At 59.5% G+C, this 18,392-nt stretch overlaps 1 protein-coding gene across 5 annotated transcripts in view; it reads right to left on the bottom strand.

Annotated features, from left to right (window-relative positions):
- Positions 1-18,392, bottom strand: part of SEC14L1 (SEC14 like lipid binding 1) — a 72,894-nt gene that overhangs the window by 4,730 nt on the left and 49,772 nt on the right. For 4 of the 5 annotated variants that reach the window (XM_059150288.1, XM_059150286.1, XM_059150284.1 and 1 more), the window contains 3 exons: positions 17,650-17,901; positions 16,352-16,530; positions 16,061-16,162 (listed from right to left, as the gene is read on the bottom strand). In XM_059150288.1, the coding sequence (XP_059006271.1) occupies positions 16,061-16,162; positions 16,352-16,530; positions 17,650-17,901 (533 nt within the window). Of the gene's footprint in view, positions 1-12,617; positions 13,596-16,060; positions 16,163-16,351; positions 16,531-17,649; positions 17,902-18,392 lie in introns of those variants that run through there. The other variant, XM_059150287.1, reaches the window with a different exon arrangement.

Raw genomic sequence — 18,392 nt, forward strand, 5'->3', positions numbered from 1 at the left:
CCTTCCAGCCCGGTTCTGCTTGGGGGCTGCAATCCTGCCCTCCACGGACAGGAGCAATGGGTGAGGCGCCCCCGGCCGCCCTCCCGTCCCGCCTGGGCCGTAGACCATCTACTGCGGCCTGCTCATGAGTCTCGCTGGAGGTCGGGAGGCTCTCTGCCCTGCACAGCTGGGCAGTGCGGTCTCTGGGCTCCTGGGACCACAGGTGCCCTCACCACCACCTCCCCTCCCTTTCTGGCCCCGACAATGACGCCTACAAGCAGCCTGGCCTGCAGGACCGCACAGGACCCCGAGAGGCATTCATTCATGAGCCGCCCCAAATGCCGTAGGTCCCGAGGGGTGTGCCGGGCAGAATGACGACCAGCCCTGGGGGGCCCCCTGGTGCCAGCAGTCCGCAGCCTACACTTCAGGGCTCCAGTAGGCCCAGGGAAGCGGCAACTCCTGGCAGCTCATCTGTCCCCGCCACACACACCATCTCATGCCACCTTGGGGGACAGGGTGTGCGCTGCTCAGCTGGGAGCCCTCCCGTTCGCAGGCACTGGCCTTTCTGCAGGCACCACCCAAACGTGCTGTTTCTGGGCTTTTCTTTTCTATGTCCTGCAGCGAGCTACGCTACGGGCACCAGTGTCACACGGTGCGTCACCTCCCAGCGCCTCCCGACTGGCCTTTGCTCTCCCTGCCCCCCCCCACCCCGTGTCCTTCCTGCCAGGCCAATCTGTCCCTCTAGTGTCCTCCTGCTGCTGGAGACCACGAGCTTCGGTCCAACTTGGTGAGAGCTGGTGGCAGAAGCCTGGGCTGGGGGTCCCGGGGGCCCGGCCCGAGCAGCCCGCCGATTGGCCCCATCACCGTCCATTCTCACTGCTCTGATTAAGTCAAATCCCCAGGGACGCAAAGGCCTGAAGTCGCTTTTAAGGAACCAAGTTGACAGAACATCATTCACGTGTGACATGTCAGCCATAAGCCATTCCCGCCAAAGGTCTTCTACTCACGCCTCCTTCAGATCTAACAGCCTGTTCCCAGCAGCACCAGAGCCGAAGTAAAGGACGGTGAGCAGAAAGGATCGGACAGACCCCACGGGGGGACCCTCTGCAAGTCACCGGGCCCAGTCTCTTCCGAGGTCCATGTCATTAAAAACCCAAGGCGGGGTGGGTCTTGCTCTGGATGACAAGTGACATGAGACACTTGATCAAGGGCCGGGCACTGTCCTTTATCGGGTCCTGGTTTGAAGAGCCAGCTGTGAGGACATCTGGGGGTGACGGACAGACCTGAATACAGACCAGGCGTTAAGTGACCTCAGGGAATTATGGTGGATTTTGTTGGTTGTGATAATGGCCTTATCTGAAGAAGAAAAATGTCTTTGTTCTGGAGACATGTATATTCAGATACTTTAGATGGAAATGTCACAAAGACAGTAATTTATTTTAAAATGATTTCGATTTTTCCAGAATGAAGCAAGCGCGTCAGAGCGTTAGCGCCTGCTAAACACAGGTGCGGACACGGGGGCATTCAGAATGTTACTCTGTGCTTTTCCTTGTGTTTGAGATTTCACATAATGGTTCTCAAACTTAATAAAAACCAAGTACAGATCACCCGGAGGATGCAGGACCCAGGATAAACGCACAGTGGCAGCAGTAAAGAGAACTTTCTGGCTCTTACCCAGGGGGAAGGGGAGTGGCTGTGTTGGAAACGGCACATGGGTGCTCATCTGAGGACAGAGCCCTTGAGGCCCCCGGGGGGGCCTTTCACTCTCTCACATGCACATGTCCCACCAGAGAAGCTGCCCAGGGTGACCCAGGCCTTACACCGGCCCAGAGGATTCTGGAACCGTGGGGAGGCCGCTGTCCTCGGGAAACAGCTCCTCACCCCAAGACCTTGGCTTTCTTCATCCCTTTGCTGCACCTGCTGGAAGGCCAGGCAGCCGTCCACCTGCCGAGGCTTCTGGCCCAGGTCAAGGCAATCCTTGAATCACATGCCCCTACAGACCAGGCCTGTGCCCCAACTCCCCTGCAGTGAGTTTGTTCTGTTTCTGGAAGGAAGCTGTCCTTTGAGGCAGGTGGAATCTTCTGGAGCACAGTGCCATACACCGTGGGCTGCCTCCTGAGCGGTTTCTGTAGAAGAGCCTCTCAGTCGGTTCCCAAAGGTCTGGAGGGGCAGGAGCCTTGCATGGGGAGGTTCCTGGTGATGGCGGCAAATGCAGCGGGCTGGCCGGTCAGTGGGTTCTCCCAGGCCACCCTGCTGTGGCTGCAAGGCAGTCCTTGTCCACAGAGCAGGCATGGTGACTTATCCCCACGACAGCCACCGCTGAAACCAGACATAAGGACAGAAGGGTCGCGGGTGTCTGTGTTAGGACCGTGCGTCCACCAGAAGGCCCAGAAATGCTGGACCGTGCACGAGCCCGGAGCGGCCCTTCGGAAAGGCGGGGGCTACCGCAAGATCCCCAGTCAAGGTCATGTCTCCAGGGGGCAGTGCTGAGTCTGAGGGCCAAGTTCACAGGCTGTTCCCCATCTAACGTAATTCAGAGACAGACGTCAGAGGGTGCCGACCTCTACACGGTGGCTGCGCTCGTTAGCTTCTCTCTCAAACATTGGGTGACCCCCCGAGGTAGCCTGCGCCCCTTGCTGGGAGGAGCCCCAGGTTTGGGGTCCCTTTCCCCTCCTGGGGCGCATCCAGGCCGCAGCTGTAGGGCCGGCTGCCCGTTCTCACTGGGTGTCTTCCCTCGGACACCAGACCCGTCTCCATCTGCTGGGAGAGCATGTGCAGGACAGCGCGGCACAGCGGAGAGCCCGCGACCGCACCGGGCCGGGCTGGGTCCCAGCTGCAGTCGAGAGCTCTGGAGGTTTCGGGCCGGTTGTGATCACCTCCGAGTGTGCGACTGTGAGACCTCGAGTCAGCCTGCCGTCACTATCATTATCTGCCTCCTCATCGCGGCTAATAGTTCTAGAACCTTCCCACAGATGGCCAGGCCCGATGCATGCGAGCTCATTTCACCTGGAGACCAACCCTCCCGAGGTGCAGAGGTCTGGGAGTCTCCCCAGGGCTGAGGACTGGGACCCCGGGTTTCGCTGGCTCCCGGCAGGAAAATGGGCCACAGCGGGGCCATCTGTCTCTCGGTCGGTGGACGTGTGGCCGGTGGTGCAGGAAGGCTGCAGTCAAGGGGCAGGTCCCACGCCGCAGAGCCCGGGGCTCTCAGAGGTGCTGGGACAGAGACAAGACGCCCCCTGCCCCGCCAGGTGGCTCTGTCAGGTGGCATCCCAAGGGAGGCAGGAGACTGGCTGAAAACAAAACGATGTTTGCCCCTTTGAGAGTTAACATCCCTCCAAGCTGCCTGTTGCGGGTAGGAAGGCTGTGTTCTCTGCGCAGGATCGGGTGGGAGCGGGTCTGGGTCAGGGCCCCGCATTCAAACGCTCTCGGCTCTCTGCACCGCCAGCGAGGTTCATTCATGATCTCCGCGATTTCCAGGGGAGAGCCGGACCCTAGATGAACTCCCATTACACCGTTTGCTAAAGACGCGCTCATCACGTCTGCCACTGCGTTTGCGATGGACCGAGCACCAACCAGGAGCCCAGGGCAAGAGGTCAAACCCCTGTTCCACCACCACGGACTTGCTGTGTCACTTTGAGCAAACGTCTTAAACTCTCTGGGCCTCAGCTTCTTCCTCCCAGTCGTCAGAGTGTTGGATTAGAACTGTGATTCTCACCAGGGACGGTTTGACCCACCCAGAGGACAACGAGCAACATCTAGCACCACAGTCGGCTGTCCAAGGAGGGGATGCCCGTGGCATCTAGAGGGGAGAGGCCAGGGAGACCACCGGACACCCCGCAGTGCACCGGGCGGCTCGCACAGCAGGGGACTGTCCCGCCCAGGACATCCACAGCGCAGACATCGGGAGACCCCGGAGCAGACAAAGCCCCGCCCATGCCAGGTCCAGACTGGGCTATGGGGACGACGGACGGACATGCCTTATTGGGCTGGATGCAAACTGGGGGAGTGGAGAAGGCCCACTGTCCTTTCTCCATGGTCCTTCCAGAGAGTCGGGTGACACCTCTCAGGAGCTTCCCCTGCTCTGGGAAGAGCAGAGAGCTGGTCAGGGCTGACGGCCGCGAGGCCAGAACATCCCATTCAGGGATCCCCGGAGCGTCGGTGACGGAGGCCCTGCGCCCTGCTTCGGTTTGTGCATCTCCTTCACGGCGGCGGCCGCCGGCTACCTGGAGACGGGCTGGGGTCCCTGCAGGCGGCCCCTGCGACGCTCCTGAAACGGAGCCGCGTCCACTGGGTGCTTCCAGAAGCAGAGAGAGCGACAGTCCACCTTTTCTCCTAACGACAACCTGGGTGCCTCGTTCCGACGCGCGCTGGGAGTCAGAGCCGGCGCCCCGACGCCCGTCCGCAGCGGGGCCGGCTGGCGTCCGGGCACAGGAGGGCCGAGAAGTGTTCCCCGCGTGCAGCTGGCCTCCTCTCTTGTGACTTCCCAAACCAAGCAGCTTCTTAGGAGGCACGCTGGAGTGTTTAAAAATGAGGCAATAAAATAAATCACTTGTTCTCGGAAGATAGCCTGTTGGCCATTAGGCTGCGCGTTTGTGCTGCATGAATGCCGGCCCGGAATGCTGACGGCGGGGCCGGGGCTGCCCGCCATGTGCACCGGCTGCAGGGTCACCCCCCACCCTCGGCCCTGCCCCCGAGACGCGGGCCATGCGAGGGCGCTCTCGGCCAGCAGGGAAGGTGTGCAGAGACGCCGGGCTCCGAGCACTGCAATTTGATCCTGCAATATTTCAACACTCGGCACAGTCTCACCGCCTGCAGGCAGCTGCCCAGCTGGCCCTGGGGCTCCCGACCACCTCCGCCTTCCTGCCTGCAACAGCCAGTCCCTAAGCATTTCTAAAGAGAGTTTTTGTGTTTTTTTTTTTTAAACATTTTATTTTTAAGTCATTTCCGCACCCAGCTGGGGACTCGAACTCAGAACCCTGAGACCAAGAGTCGCAAGCTCCACCGTCGGAGCCTGCCGGGCGCCCCCAAGAGGGCTCTAAAGAGCTGGAAGTGAGGGTGCCTGGGGGGCTCAGTCGGTGGAGCGTCTGCCTTCGGCTCAGATCAGGATCCCGGGTGCAGGGATCGAGTCCCACATCCGGCTCCTCCCCCCTCTCATGTTCTCTCACTTTCTCTGCCTCCCTCTCAAAAAAATAAGTAAATAAATATTCTTTAGGGGCACCTGTGTGGCTCAGTGGGTTAAAGCCTCTGCCTTCGGCTTGGGTCTGATCCCAGGGTCCTGGGATCGAGCCCCGTATCAGGCTCTCTGCTCAGCAGGGAGCCTGCTTCCTCCTCTCTCTCTGCCTGCCTCTCTGCCTACTTGTGATCTCTGTCTGTCAAATGGATAAATAAAATCATATATATATATATATATTCTTTAAAAAAAAAAAAAAAAAAGCTGAACGTAAGTTTTGTTCTACGGCTACCAAGTCTGGAGAACCAATTAGGCCTAATCCAGTCCTCACGTCGCTCCTCACACAGAACCAACATTGGACGCGTCAGGGGTGTGAAGGTAAAAAAACTAAAACCATCGAAGTACCTGAAGAAAATGCAGGAGAATTTCACATGGGGAGGTCCTTTCCGAGCAGGGTGTAAAACCCAGATGCTCTCGAGGAAAGGAAGAGAAATCTGACGTCACAGAGATTAAAATTTTCTCCTTGAAAACAAGCAAACAGCCCAAGCCCCGTGACAAACAAGACAGCTGCTCCCAGCACAGTCGGAGCTAGAGCCGCCAGCCGGTGGCCTCGAGGGACCCACGGGGCCTTTGGGGCCTGGCCGCCCCACCCCCACCGCTGGCCTCACACCTCTGTCAGGACGAGCTCCTTCCCTCAGGGGTGACTCAAACCCTGACATCACGGAGGCGATTCCCTCCCACTCGCATGAGGCTCCTGAGGCTCAGGCAGCTCCACAAGGCAGCACCACACCCCAAGGTGACACCGACCTAGACTGACCTGGGGAAATGTGTCCCCTGCCCCCGCCAGAGGGGACATCATCTGTTGGCCGGGGCATCCTCGTGGGCTCCTGAAGGTACGGGCGGTCCCGGCACCTGGTGGACTGAGGTTTCCCTGCCACAGCCGTCCTGCTGAACACGTGCCTGTCCCACGGCCTCTGCGTCAGTGCCTCTCTCGTTCTAGAACCTTTCCCTGGAAATCTGCCAGGCTGGCTCCCTCACCTTTGGGTGGGGCCTTTCCTGCTCACCCAGCTGAGGACGGCGACCCCCATCGCACCCCATCACCCTGTCCGTCGTGACGCTTACACTCCCCCGGCACAGGTCACCCTGCGAGACGACAGGAGAACGGAGATCACCTTCGTGGTTTCGAGCAGGACGTAATAGAGGTGGCGGCCGCTCATGGCTGGAAGTGGAAAGGGACCCACTGGGACTCCCACGTGCAGGCAGTAGCCGCTCGCCCGGCAGCAGTGGGCCTTCTGGCAGCTGGCGCTGCGGGGTGAGGCCTGGGAGCGGGACACAGTGGGCGGTCATCCCACCAAGCCAGCCCCCGCCCCAACCTCACGAAGAAGCTTCCAGTCAGAGGCCATGAGGAAAGGGAACAAGTGAGGGTCCGGCCCGTAGGTCTGCCCGCTGCGCCCCCAGGACCAGGCGGGGAGGGCACCGGCGCCATCCTGAGCCTGCTCTCCCTGGCCAGCCCTTTCTGCCTAGCTTCGAGGTACCCCATCCAAGCCCCCCTCAGGCTGGGGGCCACCGGGAGGGCTGAAGCCGGAGACTCTGTGGCGTATGGGGAGTGGTACTTAGGCAGGAAAGTAAAGATAAGGAGAGACATGCTGGAGACAGAAGGATATGGAGAGGAAGACTCCCAAGGGGCCACGGGGCAGCTCAGAAACAGTACGGCTGGGCACAAGCCCCAGGCGCCTCCCTGGCACCGGCGCAGGGACCCCCTTGCCAGATGCTTCTCCAGAGCAGAGGGTGTGGGCCGGGCCAGGCATGGGCTGTCGCGATGCCTGACACCCCCCAGCTCTGAGCCTCTGCGAGCTAAGCTAAGGTAGGCAGGTCCAAGGGCTAGGAGGAGACTCTGACTCACTGAAGAACTCCAGGGGTCTCTGCACATACAGCCATGGAGCCTTCTAGAAGCAGAGCATACTGTGTTCCTCTGAGGCTTGGCGTGAACAGACGGCCGGCACATCCCACCTGGGGGCAATCAGACAGTGAGTGCGGCCCGAGGGGCAAGCACCCCGCAGACTGGCCAGAGCCCCTAGGCCCAAGGAAGCATCAGCTCCCAGGACTGAGCGCACCGACCAGGACGTCCCTTCCACACATCTCCGAAGGGCGCAGAGCTCTGCACCGGTCCTGGCGTGCAGAGCGTCAGCACAGACCCAGCATACCCGCCCACCAGCGCCAACCCCGGGGGCACGTGAGGGCGGCGACACCCCTGCAGGAAGAGCTTGCAAGCGGCTCCCGGGACAGGGGGCCGGGTGGGGCTCAGGATTCACGCGGTGGGGAGGGTCCCTCCCCCGGCCTCCTTCTGGGGTGAGGCAAGGCAGTCCGCAGAGGCTTTCCGGCCTCTAGGAGCAGGGCCCAGCATCCACCATTCTTTTAGGGGTCCACAAAAACGTTTTAATTTCTTCTAAAAGAAGAAGAAAACAATGAGTCCCTCCATGCTGGGTCTGTAAGGAATCCAGGCTGGGTCACACCCACCTTTAGACCAGCCCACTCGGGAGTCTACTCCTCCCACGTTCGCTCCCCTGACGCTCTGGGGGTGCCCGTCCCGTGCCAGGCACTGTCCCGGGCCCTGACGGCACAGACCCACAAGAACAGCAAACATCCCACCTCATGAGCCCGCGGAGCTGCGCCTCCCTTGCCTTCTGGCTGGTGACGCATGGGGCATGGGAAAGAGAAGGTGCCAGAAGGGGCCCGCGACCCCCTCCACAGCCCCTGGCTCCAACAGACGTTCAACCCACCAAGTCATCCGTCCCACTCCACAGGCTTCGGAGCAGAGGGGCAGTCAGGGGACACGCTCGCCCCCACGACCCCCTGCCATCCTGCGGCCATCGCATTCCCTCTCGGGAAGAGGAAGAGAGCCGGCCGTCAAGCTTTCTTATTTCGCTTCTAACTGCAAGCTGTTCCTCCTGGCGTCTCCTTTAGGGGCGCGTCTTCCACCCGATGTCCAGTGTGCTCCCTTCCCAGAGGACCCTGGTAGGCAAGGCACAGGCACTGATGTGTCCTCGGCGTGGGCACGGAACTCTGCACCCTTGCCCTAAGCAAGACCAGGACTGTACGGAACACGCCGTGTTTGCAGAGCACTTGGGATTGAACAACACGGTCTCATCATCATTTGCTTGTTGTGTCTTCAGGGACCCCGATGAGACGGGCCTGCCTCTTCCCATTTCACAGTAAGCGACGGCAGCAAGATGGAGGTCTCCGGACTTGGCCTTCACGGTGAGAAGTGGCGCTCGGGGAGGCTGAGTGGCTTGCCCAGCGTCCCCCAGCCTGCTGGACTCGTAGCCACCTGCTCAGACACAGCCCTGTCCCCCCTCCAGGCTTGACCATCCGCAAGCTGCAAGAGCTGAAAACAGACTATTCTAGACTTTGCCGCCTCCGCTTGAACAGCCCACGATTCTATTCTACATTCAGAAAATAAGCCTATTGATGGAAAAAGAAAAACCCCAAACCAAAACACATAGACATAAACCAGAGAAAGAGGATTCCAGATTAACCAGCTTTTTTGTTTTTTTTTTTAAGATTTTATTTATCTGACAAAGAGAGATTACAAGTAGGCAGAGAGGCAGGCAGAGAGAGAGGAAGGGAAGCAGGCTCCCCGCCGAACAAAGAGCCCGATGCGGGGCTTGATCCCAGGACCCTGGGATCATGACCTGAGCCGAAAGCAGAGGCTTAACCCACTGAGCCACTCAGGGCGCCCCAACCAGCTTTTTTTGTAAATGTCAAAGGCTTTGCAATTCTGGGGGTGTGGAGCACAGTTCCTGTATTAGTGAGGGTTCTCCAGAGAGCAGGAATCAAGGGAACGCATTCGTAGAAGGAGATCTGAAGTAGGGAATAGGCTTGCATGATTAGAGAGACTGACCAGTCCCAAGACCAGCAGTTGGCACCTGGACACTGGAGGGCTTCGTGGTGTTTTCTGGTCCAAAGGCCAGCAGGTTTGAGATCCAGGAGACAACTTTTTAGCCCAAAGGCAAGTTTAGCTGATATCCCAGTTTGAAGACATTAGGCAGGAGGAATCCTCTCTTCCCTTGGAGGGGGCAGCCTTTTGTTCTATTCGGGCCTTCAACTGATTGGGTAAGGCCCACCTGCATTAGGGAGCGCAGTCCGCTTCAGTCAGTCCAGCCATCTAACTGTTACTCTCATCCGAAAAAGCACATCCCCAGAAACACCCACGATAGCATTTGACCAAGTATCTGGGTACCGCCTGGCCCGGCTAAACTGACCCATGAACTACAGCTCCCCTTCTGAGAGATTTCAGGAGCCATGAGGGCTGGAGAATGTCCAGCCTCGGCCCTGACTTGCAGGATGGAGCTGGAGAAAGGATGTCGCCACCACCCCACATGGGGACAGAGAATGCACGTCTGCTATGAGGCCACAAGGTGGCAGCGGGGGAGGCTCTTCCCTGGCCTGAGGAGCTGGGAGGGCCCTCGGCTTCATCGGGACACCCTTGGGGGCTGACCTTGGGTGTGACACTGGCTGTGGCACCAGGACTGTCAGATCATGGGTGTAGATGGGGTTCAAGTCCATGGAGACCCACACTGCTCCACAGCCGGAGCTGGGGGCGCCCTCCTCCCTGCGGACGGGCCGCCTGCCCCTCGCTGGTTCCCAGAAACAGCCTGAAGAGCAGGCAGCACGCGGTCTGTCCTTCACGGGTCATAGGACACAGGGCGGTTGGGCTGGTGCGCAGATTCCCAGTGATTTGCATACCCGAGGCTCGTGACTGTTTCTCTGTGGGTGTCAACATGGGTCCTGGAGACGGAGTTCTTAAACCCAAAGGCAAGGTCAGAGCAGGACACTTGTCTGGCTGCTTCTACTGAAGAAGCACGGGCAAGGGGCAGGGCTCTCGGGGACCAGCCTGACACCATGAGAACAGCTGTGCGGTCCCCTGCCACCAGGGAGAGGGCTCCGTTTCGCTGTCCCACGCACACAAGCCCGAGATCAAACGGGAGCTGCTGTCCCCAGCTGCTCCAGCCACGGCTCCGGTGACGAGGACAAAGGAAAGAAAGCCCGAGTCCCAGCAAGAGAGTCGCTGTGACTCCTCCCTCAAGGCAAATTACCTGTCTGAAGTCCTAACCCGAAAATACCACCACCCACAAACCTGTTTTCTAAAACAAAACACGGAGCCAGAGAAGCGCCTGAGTCCGACCAATGACTCACGCCCAGGAGCTGCGCGATGGCCCCACGTCCATGGGCCTGTCGAGACACCATGGGGATCTGGGGGTTCTCACTGCGCTGGTCGGGTCCCAGCCAGACACATCCTTATCACTGGCCGAGACTCCCGGATCAACCACGCGGACGACGCGGTTGATATGGTGACGGAGAACAGAATCCTCCACATACGTTGACCGTTTCCTGCCCCTTTTAAAAAGTCTGATTCAGGGCGCCTGCGTGGCTCAGTGGGTTAAGCCTCTGCCTTCGGCTCAGGTCATGGTCTCAGGGTCCTGGGATCGAGCCCCACATCGGGCTCTCTGCTCAGCGGGGAGCCTGCTTCTCCCTCTCTCTCTGCCGGCCTCTGCATACTTGTGATCTTTGTCAAATAAATAAATAAAATATTTTTTAAAAAATAGTTTTCTGATTCAGACACAGTGGTAGCAAGCATGTACCACCCCATCTGCGGGCTCGCTGGCCTCGCCTTCAAGCAACACACTCCCAGGACCCCAGGATCATGACCTGAGCTGAAGGCAGAGGCTTTAACCCACTGAGCCACCCAGGCGCCCTGAACCCCCCATCTGCGGTCTCCCCCCGCACCCTGGCAGCCCCACCCAAGGGGGTGCGGCCCCCCGACTCAAACGTACTGCACGGACACCCACAAGCAGTGCTGCTGGCTAGAAATTTCCGGGCTTCCTTTCTTCCCCTAAAAATCCCAATTATTCTATTTCTTCCCCTGTAAAGCTCAGCCTTTGGAAAGCCTGATTTCGGCCCGGCTGCCTCCGTCTCGCCGAAGTGACCCCCGGTGCTGTCCTGCTTCGCCCACCTTCAAGCCGTGTCCCCTTGGACGTTCCTTCACCTCTGTCCTTCCTGATTTGTACGATTTTCCCCTTCTGTGCTTTTCTCTTAGAGCCTTATCTGCTGCATTTTTCACTGCGTCCTAGTTCTGTCTGAATTTCTGAAGTGATTTCATTCATTTCTAATTCTTGTCACTTCGTTTCTGGGCTTTTCTAATGCATTCTTTCCTGTCTTGTCAATTCTCTTAATGTCGTTTAGTTCCTTAAAAAAAAAAAAAAAAAAACAGAAACAAACGCAGACGCACACCCAGAGGACTGGTGGTTGCCAGAGGGGCGGGGGTGACGAGGGACAGACTTCCAGTCACGCAGTCGGGCAGTCCCAGAGACCAGAGGCCCGGCCCCGGGATGTCGATGAGGCCGTGGCGACAGGGCCTGCACCAGCAGCGGCCACCCCGGCCGCGGCGTGCACGGAGGCAGGCACAGAACCGTTGAGTGGGTAGCTGTGTCCCCGACGCTAGCGCAACATCGTGCGTTCAGAGGAAACCTTTGACATTTGTCTCTCTTGCAGGAGCATTTTTCTGGCCTTTCCTGGTCTATAGGACGCTCTGCGCCCGTTCCGCTTCGTATGGACTTGACTTGGACGCTTTTCTGATGCCTATTTTTATGTGAAAGTGGATCGTAAACTTCCAGAATTGAAAGGGGCTTCAAGAAAGCGTCTGAGATCTCCAGAGCTCCCTCTCCTGCTGTTCTGGGCAAGGTCACAAGAAAACCCTCCCTTCGAGGCTGCCCGCGCCCGCCCCGCTTCAGCCTCCTCTCCCTCCCTCACGCCCTGTCCCTAGGTTTCATCCCACTCCTGGCGGGTTTCCCTCAGTGCGGGGCCCTTCCCAGGGAGCCCCGCAGGCCGCACTGGAAGCTCCACGGACTGATAGCTGCGCCGCACACACCGGCCGCGGGGACCCGGGCTTCCACACCAGGAGGAGGGCTTCGCAGGGCCCTGCTCCCCTGTGTCCCCCCACCCCCAAACGACTAAACGCTGATGAACACGGGGGCTCGGGACTGTGCTGCTCTGGGTCGATGCTCAGGGTTTGCGCAGGGGTCTCAGCACCTGGTCGGGCAGTGAATGCTGCCCATACAGGGCGGGAGGGTCGTGGTAGAAAATAAATAACAAATGTTGCCATTTTAACCCTTTCTAAGCCCGCAGTTCAGACGGCTGCTGCGGTCCTGTTCCCAGAAACGCTGCTTTCCGAAGCCCTTTCATCAAACCAACCCAATTCACTGGGGGGGCACCTGGGCAGCTCAGTAGGCTGAACGTCTGCCTTCGGCTCAGGTCACGATCCCAAAGTTCTGGGATCGAGTCCTGCGTCAGGCTCCCTACTTGGCCGGGGGTCTGCTTCTCTCTGTCTCCCTCTGCCACTGTCCCTACTTGTGCTCACTAGCTGTCCCTCACATAAATAAAATCTTTAAAATAAAATAAAACAGATTCATTGGTGTGTCATGACATTTTACTGAGATCACCTCTGCCTAGACCGGAGACCTGAGAGGCGCCCGACGCTTGTGCTCAGGTATGAAAGGGCGTGACGCGTTTAAGCAGAACTACATATTGGAGGTTCGGCGACCCAGAACATTGACCTTTGTTCAGGACGCCCCACTTATTGCCTCGCTCTGAGACAGCCAAGAGACAGCAGCAGGCCACCCAGGCTCACGCGTTTCTCATGCCGTCCCAGTCAGAGCCCGAATGATACCCACTGGACGGCAGGCACATGCCCGACCCGAGGGCCGGCGGAGGCCTCCGCGCCGAGAGGGGCTGCTGTGCGCCCTGCCCTCCCCCCAGCAACACGCTGCGGTGGGAGGCCCGCGGGGGCCCCTGCGGTGGGAAGGATGCGGGTCACCTCCCTGGGCTGCTGGCAAACGCACCGCTCACATGCGGCCACGGATGTGCGGCCACGTCACGCCCCTGCTCCGTCCCCTCGGCCGGCTCCCACACACCCTGACCAGGAAAGCAGACGACGACGGGGCAGGCCGGCACGGTGTCTGTCCCGGGCTCTTCTGGCCTTGCCACCCCTACACACAACCGGCAAGCAGCGGGCGACAAGGGGGCCCAGGTCCCGAAGGTCCACACCTATCCATTTTCTTTTTTCTGAAGCCACGTGATTCGAGGATCCGTGTCGTTACTTAAGAAACAGTGTCTCGGGCAGCCTGCCACCAGCCATGTGTGGGCTCACAGGGTCCAAGGAACACTTGTCACAGGAGCGAGCGAACCGTCGGCTCGGGGTGGCATCTGCGGGCCGGCTGCTCACAGCCGCCATCGGTCTGCAGGACCGCCCACGCGGCTACAAATGGTCCCGCACACGTGGGGCTCCACTCTGGAGCTTCTAGAACCCAGCCCCCCGGATCCAGATCTGTCCTCCACCTCTCCCATCTCCAAGGGTCCCATTCTCCAAAGGACGCTACGGCGTCATGTCCTACAGGAAGAAAGAGACATGCTCGTCTTTAAACAGTTCACATTTATTATCGATAACAGTAAAAAAATCTTTTAAAGACTATCAGTATTGTATTACCAAAGGTGAGGTAATATGTTTACAAAACATTTACAGAATTTGATATGCAAATAATGGATTGAGGAAGAGAAGTGAGTTAAGACACTAGTAACATTGGGGAAACCAAAAGAACCCTTAGAGCAGAAGCAAGGCGGAGAGGAAGAAACGCAGGGCCGGGTCCACGAGCCGCGGCCCCCTCGGAGGAGAAGCAGGCGCCCGTCACTCGTGAGCAACCCTGCTGGCGTCTGCGCAGTGATGTGCTTTGAACTCTTAGAGACGCGTTCGACTCTCTGGGGACAAGAGAGGGCCACTTCTGAGTCAACTTAAAACGGACACGTCTTCGGACTGGGGGAGGGAGGGATGGCTGCGACTCAGACAGTTCTACAAACATCCCTGGGCTGAGCTGGCCTGTGGAGGGAAGCGTGTTCTTGGCAGCTGTCAGCAAAACCGCCGTCTGAGACACACACAGAGAGAGAGGGAGAGAGAGGGAAGGCACCACCTTCAGGTCCTTACAATTCAGAAGCAGGAAGCACTGATCAGAAGCAGCACAGGGGCGCTACCTAACCCTAACGTGCTTTCTGGAAACAAGGCTTTAGGCGCCGTGCTGAACCTATCTTTTCAAACAAAGGGAACAACTCCAGGCCAGCAACGACGGAGAAGCCCCGACTTCGGTGCGCGGGCGCCTCACGGGCCTCACCGCCTGGGCGCTCCTCCAGAGCCCGCTGGGGCTCACCCACGGGGCACCCACGCCCTCCACACACTTGTCCACACCGTGGCCACCCGCCGCAGGCCCCGGGAGCAGATGGGAAGCAACGCGGCCCAGGCTTCCGTGCCTCACGTGCTGCTAACAGCCACGCGGCTTTGGGCTCGTATCTTTTAAAAACACAAACTCTTCCGGTAACACCCCCATCACACGTCACATCCTTATCACAAACACTAACCCAACGCAACATCCAGACAGATTCGTAAATGACCTGCTTTTCCCATAAAAAGCTGAAAAAAACACAGACCAACACGAGAACACCGTGCTTGGGAACTGGGAATCCAAAACAGAACACAAAAGGCAAACCAGCTCATATTCTGATCTGCTTCTACGAAGACTCCCTTGTAACTAGACCCCACTCTCCACCCGCCCCACTTCTCACCAACACCCCCCCGACGTCCACCCCACACCCCCCTCCACCCCAGCCACACACACGTGTGCCCCCCACGCACTGACACCCACTCCAAAACCCCCACTGTCACACTCGCACACGTGCCCCGCACTGCCGCACTCGCACCCACATGCCCCCCACACACTGCCACACTCACACACAAACCCTGGCACACTCACACATGCATCCCGCACCACTGCCACACCCACCCGCCACGCCTGCACATGCAGACACAGCCCCGCACGCCGGCGGTTTCCGTCTATGCGGGAGGGGGTCCCCGTCAGCCCCTCGCTCTCCGGAGGCGGCCACGCAGCGAGAACACTCATCAGCTCAGACGGACACTGGACAACTTCAAACAGCCTTCTAGTGACTAGGAAAACCACGTGGGCCCTGATGCTACCGAGCCAAGAGGAAGCCGAGGGCACGCAAGTCTCGAGTGAGCTTAGAATGAGCAGTTGCGGTAAGAACGACACCAGAAGGAAAAGGAAAGGACCCTCCCGCGCGAGGTCACACACAGGACCACCCTGCTCTGGAAGTACAAAAAGATGTGGAAAGGAGGAAAGAGAAGCTGTTTAATGGTGGCGGTGCTCTCCTGCGGCTGTGGGGGCCCCCGAGAGCCCCGGGCCCCACCCGCACCCACCACAGGACAGCGGGGCACCCGCCCAAGGGACCCGAGTGGGCTGCTCCCACAGGCCGTCCACGAGCGCTCCCCATGGGAGCAGCGCTGCTCGGAGGACAGGGGCCTGGTGGGTCCCTCGAGCCGCGGGCCGTGCCAGGGACAGCGGGGGGCAACACCGTGGCGCGGTGCAGGGACAGGCCAGCAGTTCCTGCTCCGTGTAGGAAGGAGGGCCAGCGCCGGAGCACGGATGGTGCAGCGATTCATCCGCTAATGGACAGGGTGTGGAGGTGGCTGGAAACATTTTTTGCATCAACATTTGATACGAAGTCAACCTCTTAATTGTATACAAACTACTTTTCTTTCGAAAGAGCCCTTGTGCTCTGGTTTGCTTTTGCGCACACTGTGTACAAAATCTATGGCTAAAGAGTGCGAGTTAAAATGACCCGTCGAGACGGTCTGGGCTCAAGGCCTACGCCTGCCATCTGGAGAGCTATCTGCTACCTAGAGGGTGAGGAGTCTGCACAGTGTGGCCGCCGGGCGGGTGGCAGGGCGCGGCGGGCTGTCCGAGGAGGCGCGCTGTCCCCTCCGCGCCCTGGGCACGGGCGCCGCGGCACTACCTGGAAATCATGGAGCTGGACTGAGACTGGCTGGAGGAGGTGGTGGCGGCACTCAGCTGGGAGAACCCGCTGTGGCTGGACTCCAGGCTGGTCATAGAGCCTCTGCGGACGGCACAGGGAGGGGAGAGGCGTGAGGAGCCCACGGCAGGCTGCCCCGCGGGGCACCCCCAGCACTCACGCGGCAGGCCCTCCCGGAACCGCGGCTGCCTGCCGGCTTGGCCCACGGGTCCCCCGAGCCCCCACCCCCCAACCCCCCTGTGCTGCTGCGGCCCGGGCGTGGGGAGCCCGTACCGGAAGTCCTCGGAGCCGATCACCTCGGTGTAGTACATCACTTTGCACTTGTGGGACGACACCTGCAGGGAGGCCAGCACGTCGTCCACCCGCGGCAGGTTGGTGGCGGCGCACGCGGGCATGCTGTGGAACCTCCACTGCAGGATGTAGAAGCCCGGCCACCTGGTCACGTGCGAGCCCTGGAACGAGTCGGGTGGCGCGGGCTGAGAACTCCCTCCCGAGACCCTGCCTGGCCCCAACCCCAGCGCGCACCGCCCGCAGCCCTCCCCGAGCACGAGCACGCTGGACACAGCCGGCCGGCTGGCCCCGTGGCTGGAGAGTCAACTACGTGCTCCTAGGCTGGTTCCACTCGGGGTCCGCGGGACCTAGGCCAGGCCCCTCCCAGGTGCTGCGTGGCCTCGGGGAGGGACTCCCGGTGGGCGTCTGTCCACCCCCAGGACTTGCAGCTTCGGGGGAAGGAAGCCACCGCAGCAGCAGGCGCCGGTGGGATGCGATGAGGGAGCGTGGGCGGGGACCCCTCGTGCCGCCTTCAGAGGCTCCAAACACATCATCTGACCTGGCAGTGCTCTCTCGGACCGGCTTCCGATGATATTACTAGAGCATTCTGGCTAACAGAATGCAATCTAGGGCAGAACGTCAACCTCTGAAAATTATCTTCTTCACTAATTCTGGAGCTTAAACTGTTTATTATTTTTAAAACCCAATAAAATACTCTCTTTTCCTCTACTTCTCGGCCCCCCACTGACAGGCTCCTCCCTGAGAACTGTAAAGGCAGAAGAATTATGCATCTATCACACAGGCCAGAGCACCTGAGAACCACTGCTCTTTTCATAAGGACTCAACATGACCAGCCACGATTTGAAGAATGAGCTGACAGAGCATTTCCAAAGGAACGCGAGGGCTCAGTGATGACAGCTCCCCCTCCCCCAGCATGTGCTGGGCTCCCTGCTGTTTAGGGTGACTGTCCTCTCGGGGAAGGCTGGATCCCAGCTGTCCACGGGCACAGAACGGCTTTCCCTGCCTTCCACGTCGCTTCTGTGAAATTAATTTCTCAAGAAAACTCAGGCACTTGAGCTAAAAGTCATGAATTCATCCCAGAACCCTTGCTCAGGTCTGAGCTCCCTGTCTTCGGAGCCTCCCTGGGCTTCCCAGGTCATTGTGACCGTAACCAGCACTGCACACAGCCACAGGCGCTCCCGCAGACCGACAGCGCCAGCCACGCAGGATGGCAAGGCGGCAGCAGACCCCTCCCTTTAGAAGACAAAACCCTGAGCTGTGGAGGGCCTCGGACGGCCTACCTGCACGCTCTCCCCTTCTCTGCAGATCAGAGGCGACTCCACCATGCTGTAGTCGCGGCCCAGCTGCCAGACTCGGTCTATCAGCTGCACATTGTTCCCTCCCGGGGAAGTGATGCTGTGCGCCCCCAGGGAGTCCTTCTTGGGGGGCTGGGGCGACCTCTTGGAGTGGTAGATGTTGAAGACGATGTCTCCTTTGCACACGTCAAAATCCCAAGTGATCACTGAAGAGGCATCCACGATCTGAATGAGAATCTGAAAGCAGAGTGCGCGTTCAGCACGAGCCCCTGAGCCCTGGGCCGACACAGTGGTCGTCTCTGCGGGGAGCTTCTGGACCCAGCCGTGTGTGTCGTAGGAGGGAGGGAGGCCTGTCCCGTCAGCCCATCGGCCATCTCTTCACCTGCACCCACCGTGCTGCCCACCGTGCTGCCCCCAGCTTCCCCTGCTCTCCCTCCTCCCAGCCCTCCTGCTCCATGGCACAGGCCGAGCTCCGTGCCCCCCTCAGCTGCACCCGCAGCCCAGACTCCCCGCTGCACGACTCTTAGCACCGACATGCCGGCTCCCGGCCGTAGAAATGCTGTAACAACACAGAGCAGACGTGACTCAAGGTGGTTCAGAAGTGGTTCCACGGACTGTTCTAGGCTGGTGAGCACGAGGATGTCCCAGAGAAGGTGGGAGCTGAGTAAAGGGCACGTGGAGGAACAGAAGGAAGCGCTCCAGGCAGGGGCAGGGGACAGACTCACAAG

The sequence above is a fragment of the Mustela lutreola genome, chromosome 15, assembly GCF_030435805.1.
Source record: "Mustela lutreola isolate mMusLut2 chromosome 15, mMusLut2.pri, whole genome shotgun sequence".
Classification (NCBI taxonomy): Eukaryota; Metazoa; Chordata; class Mammalia; order Carnivora; family Mustelidae; genus Mustela; species Mustela lutreola.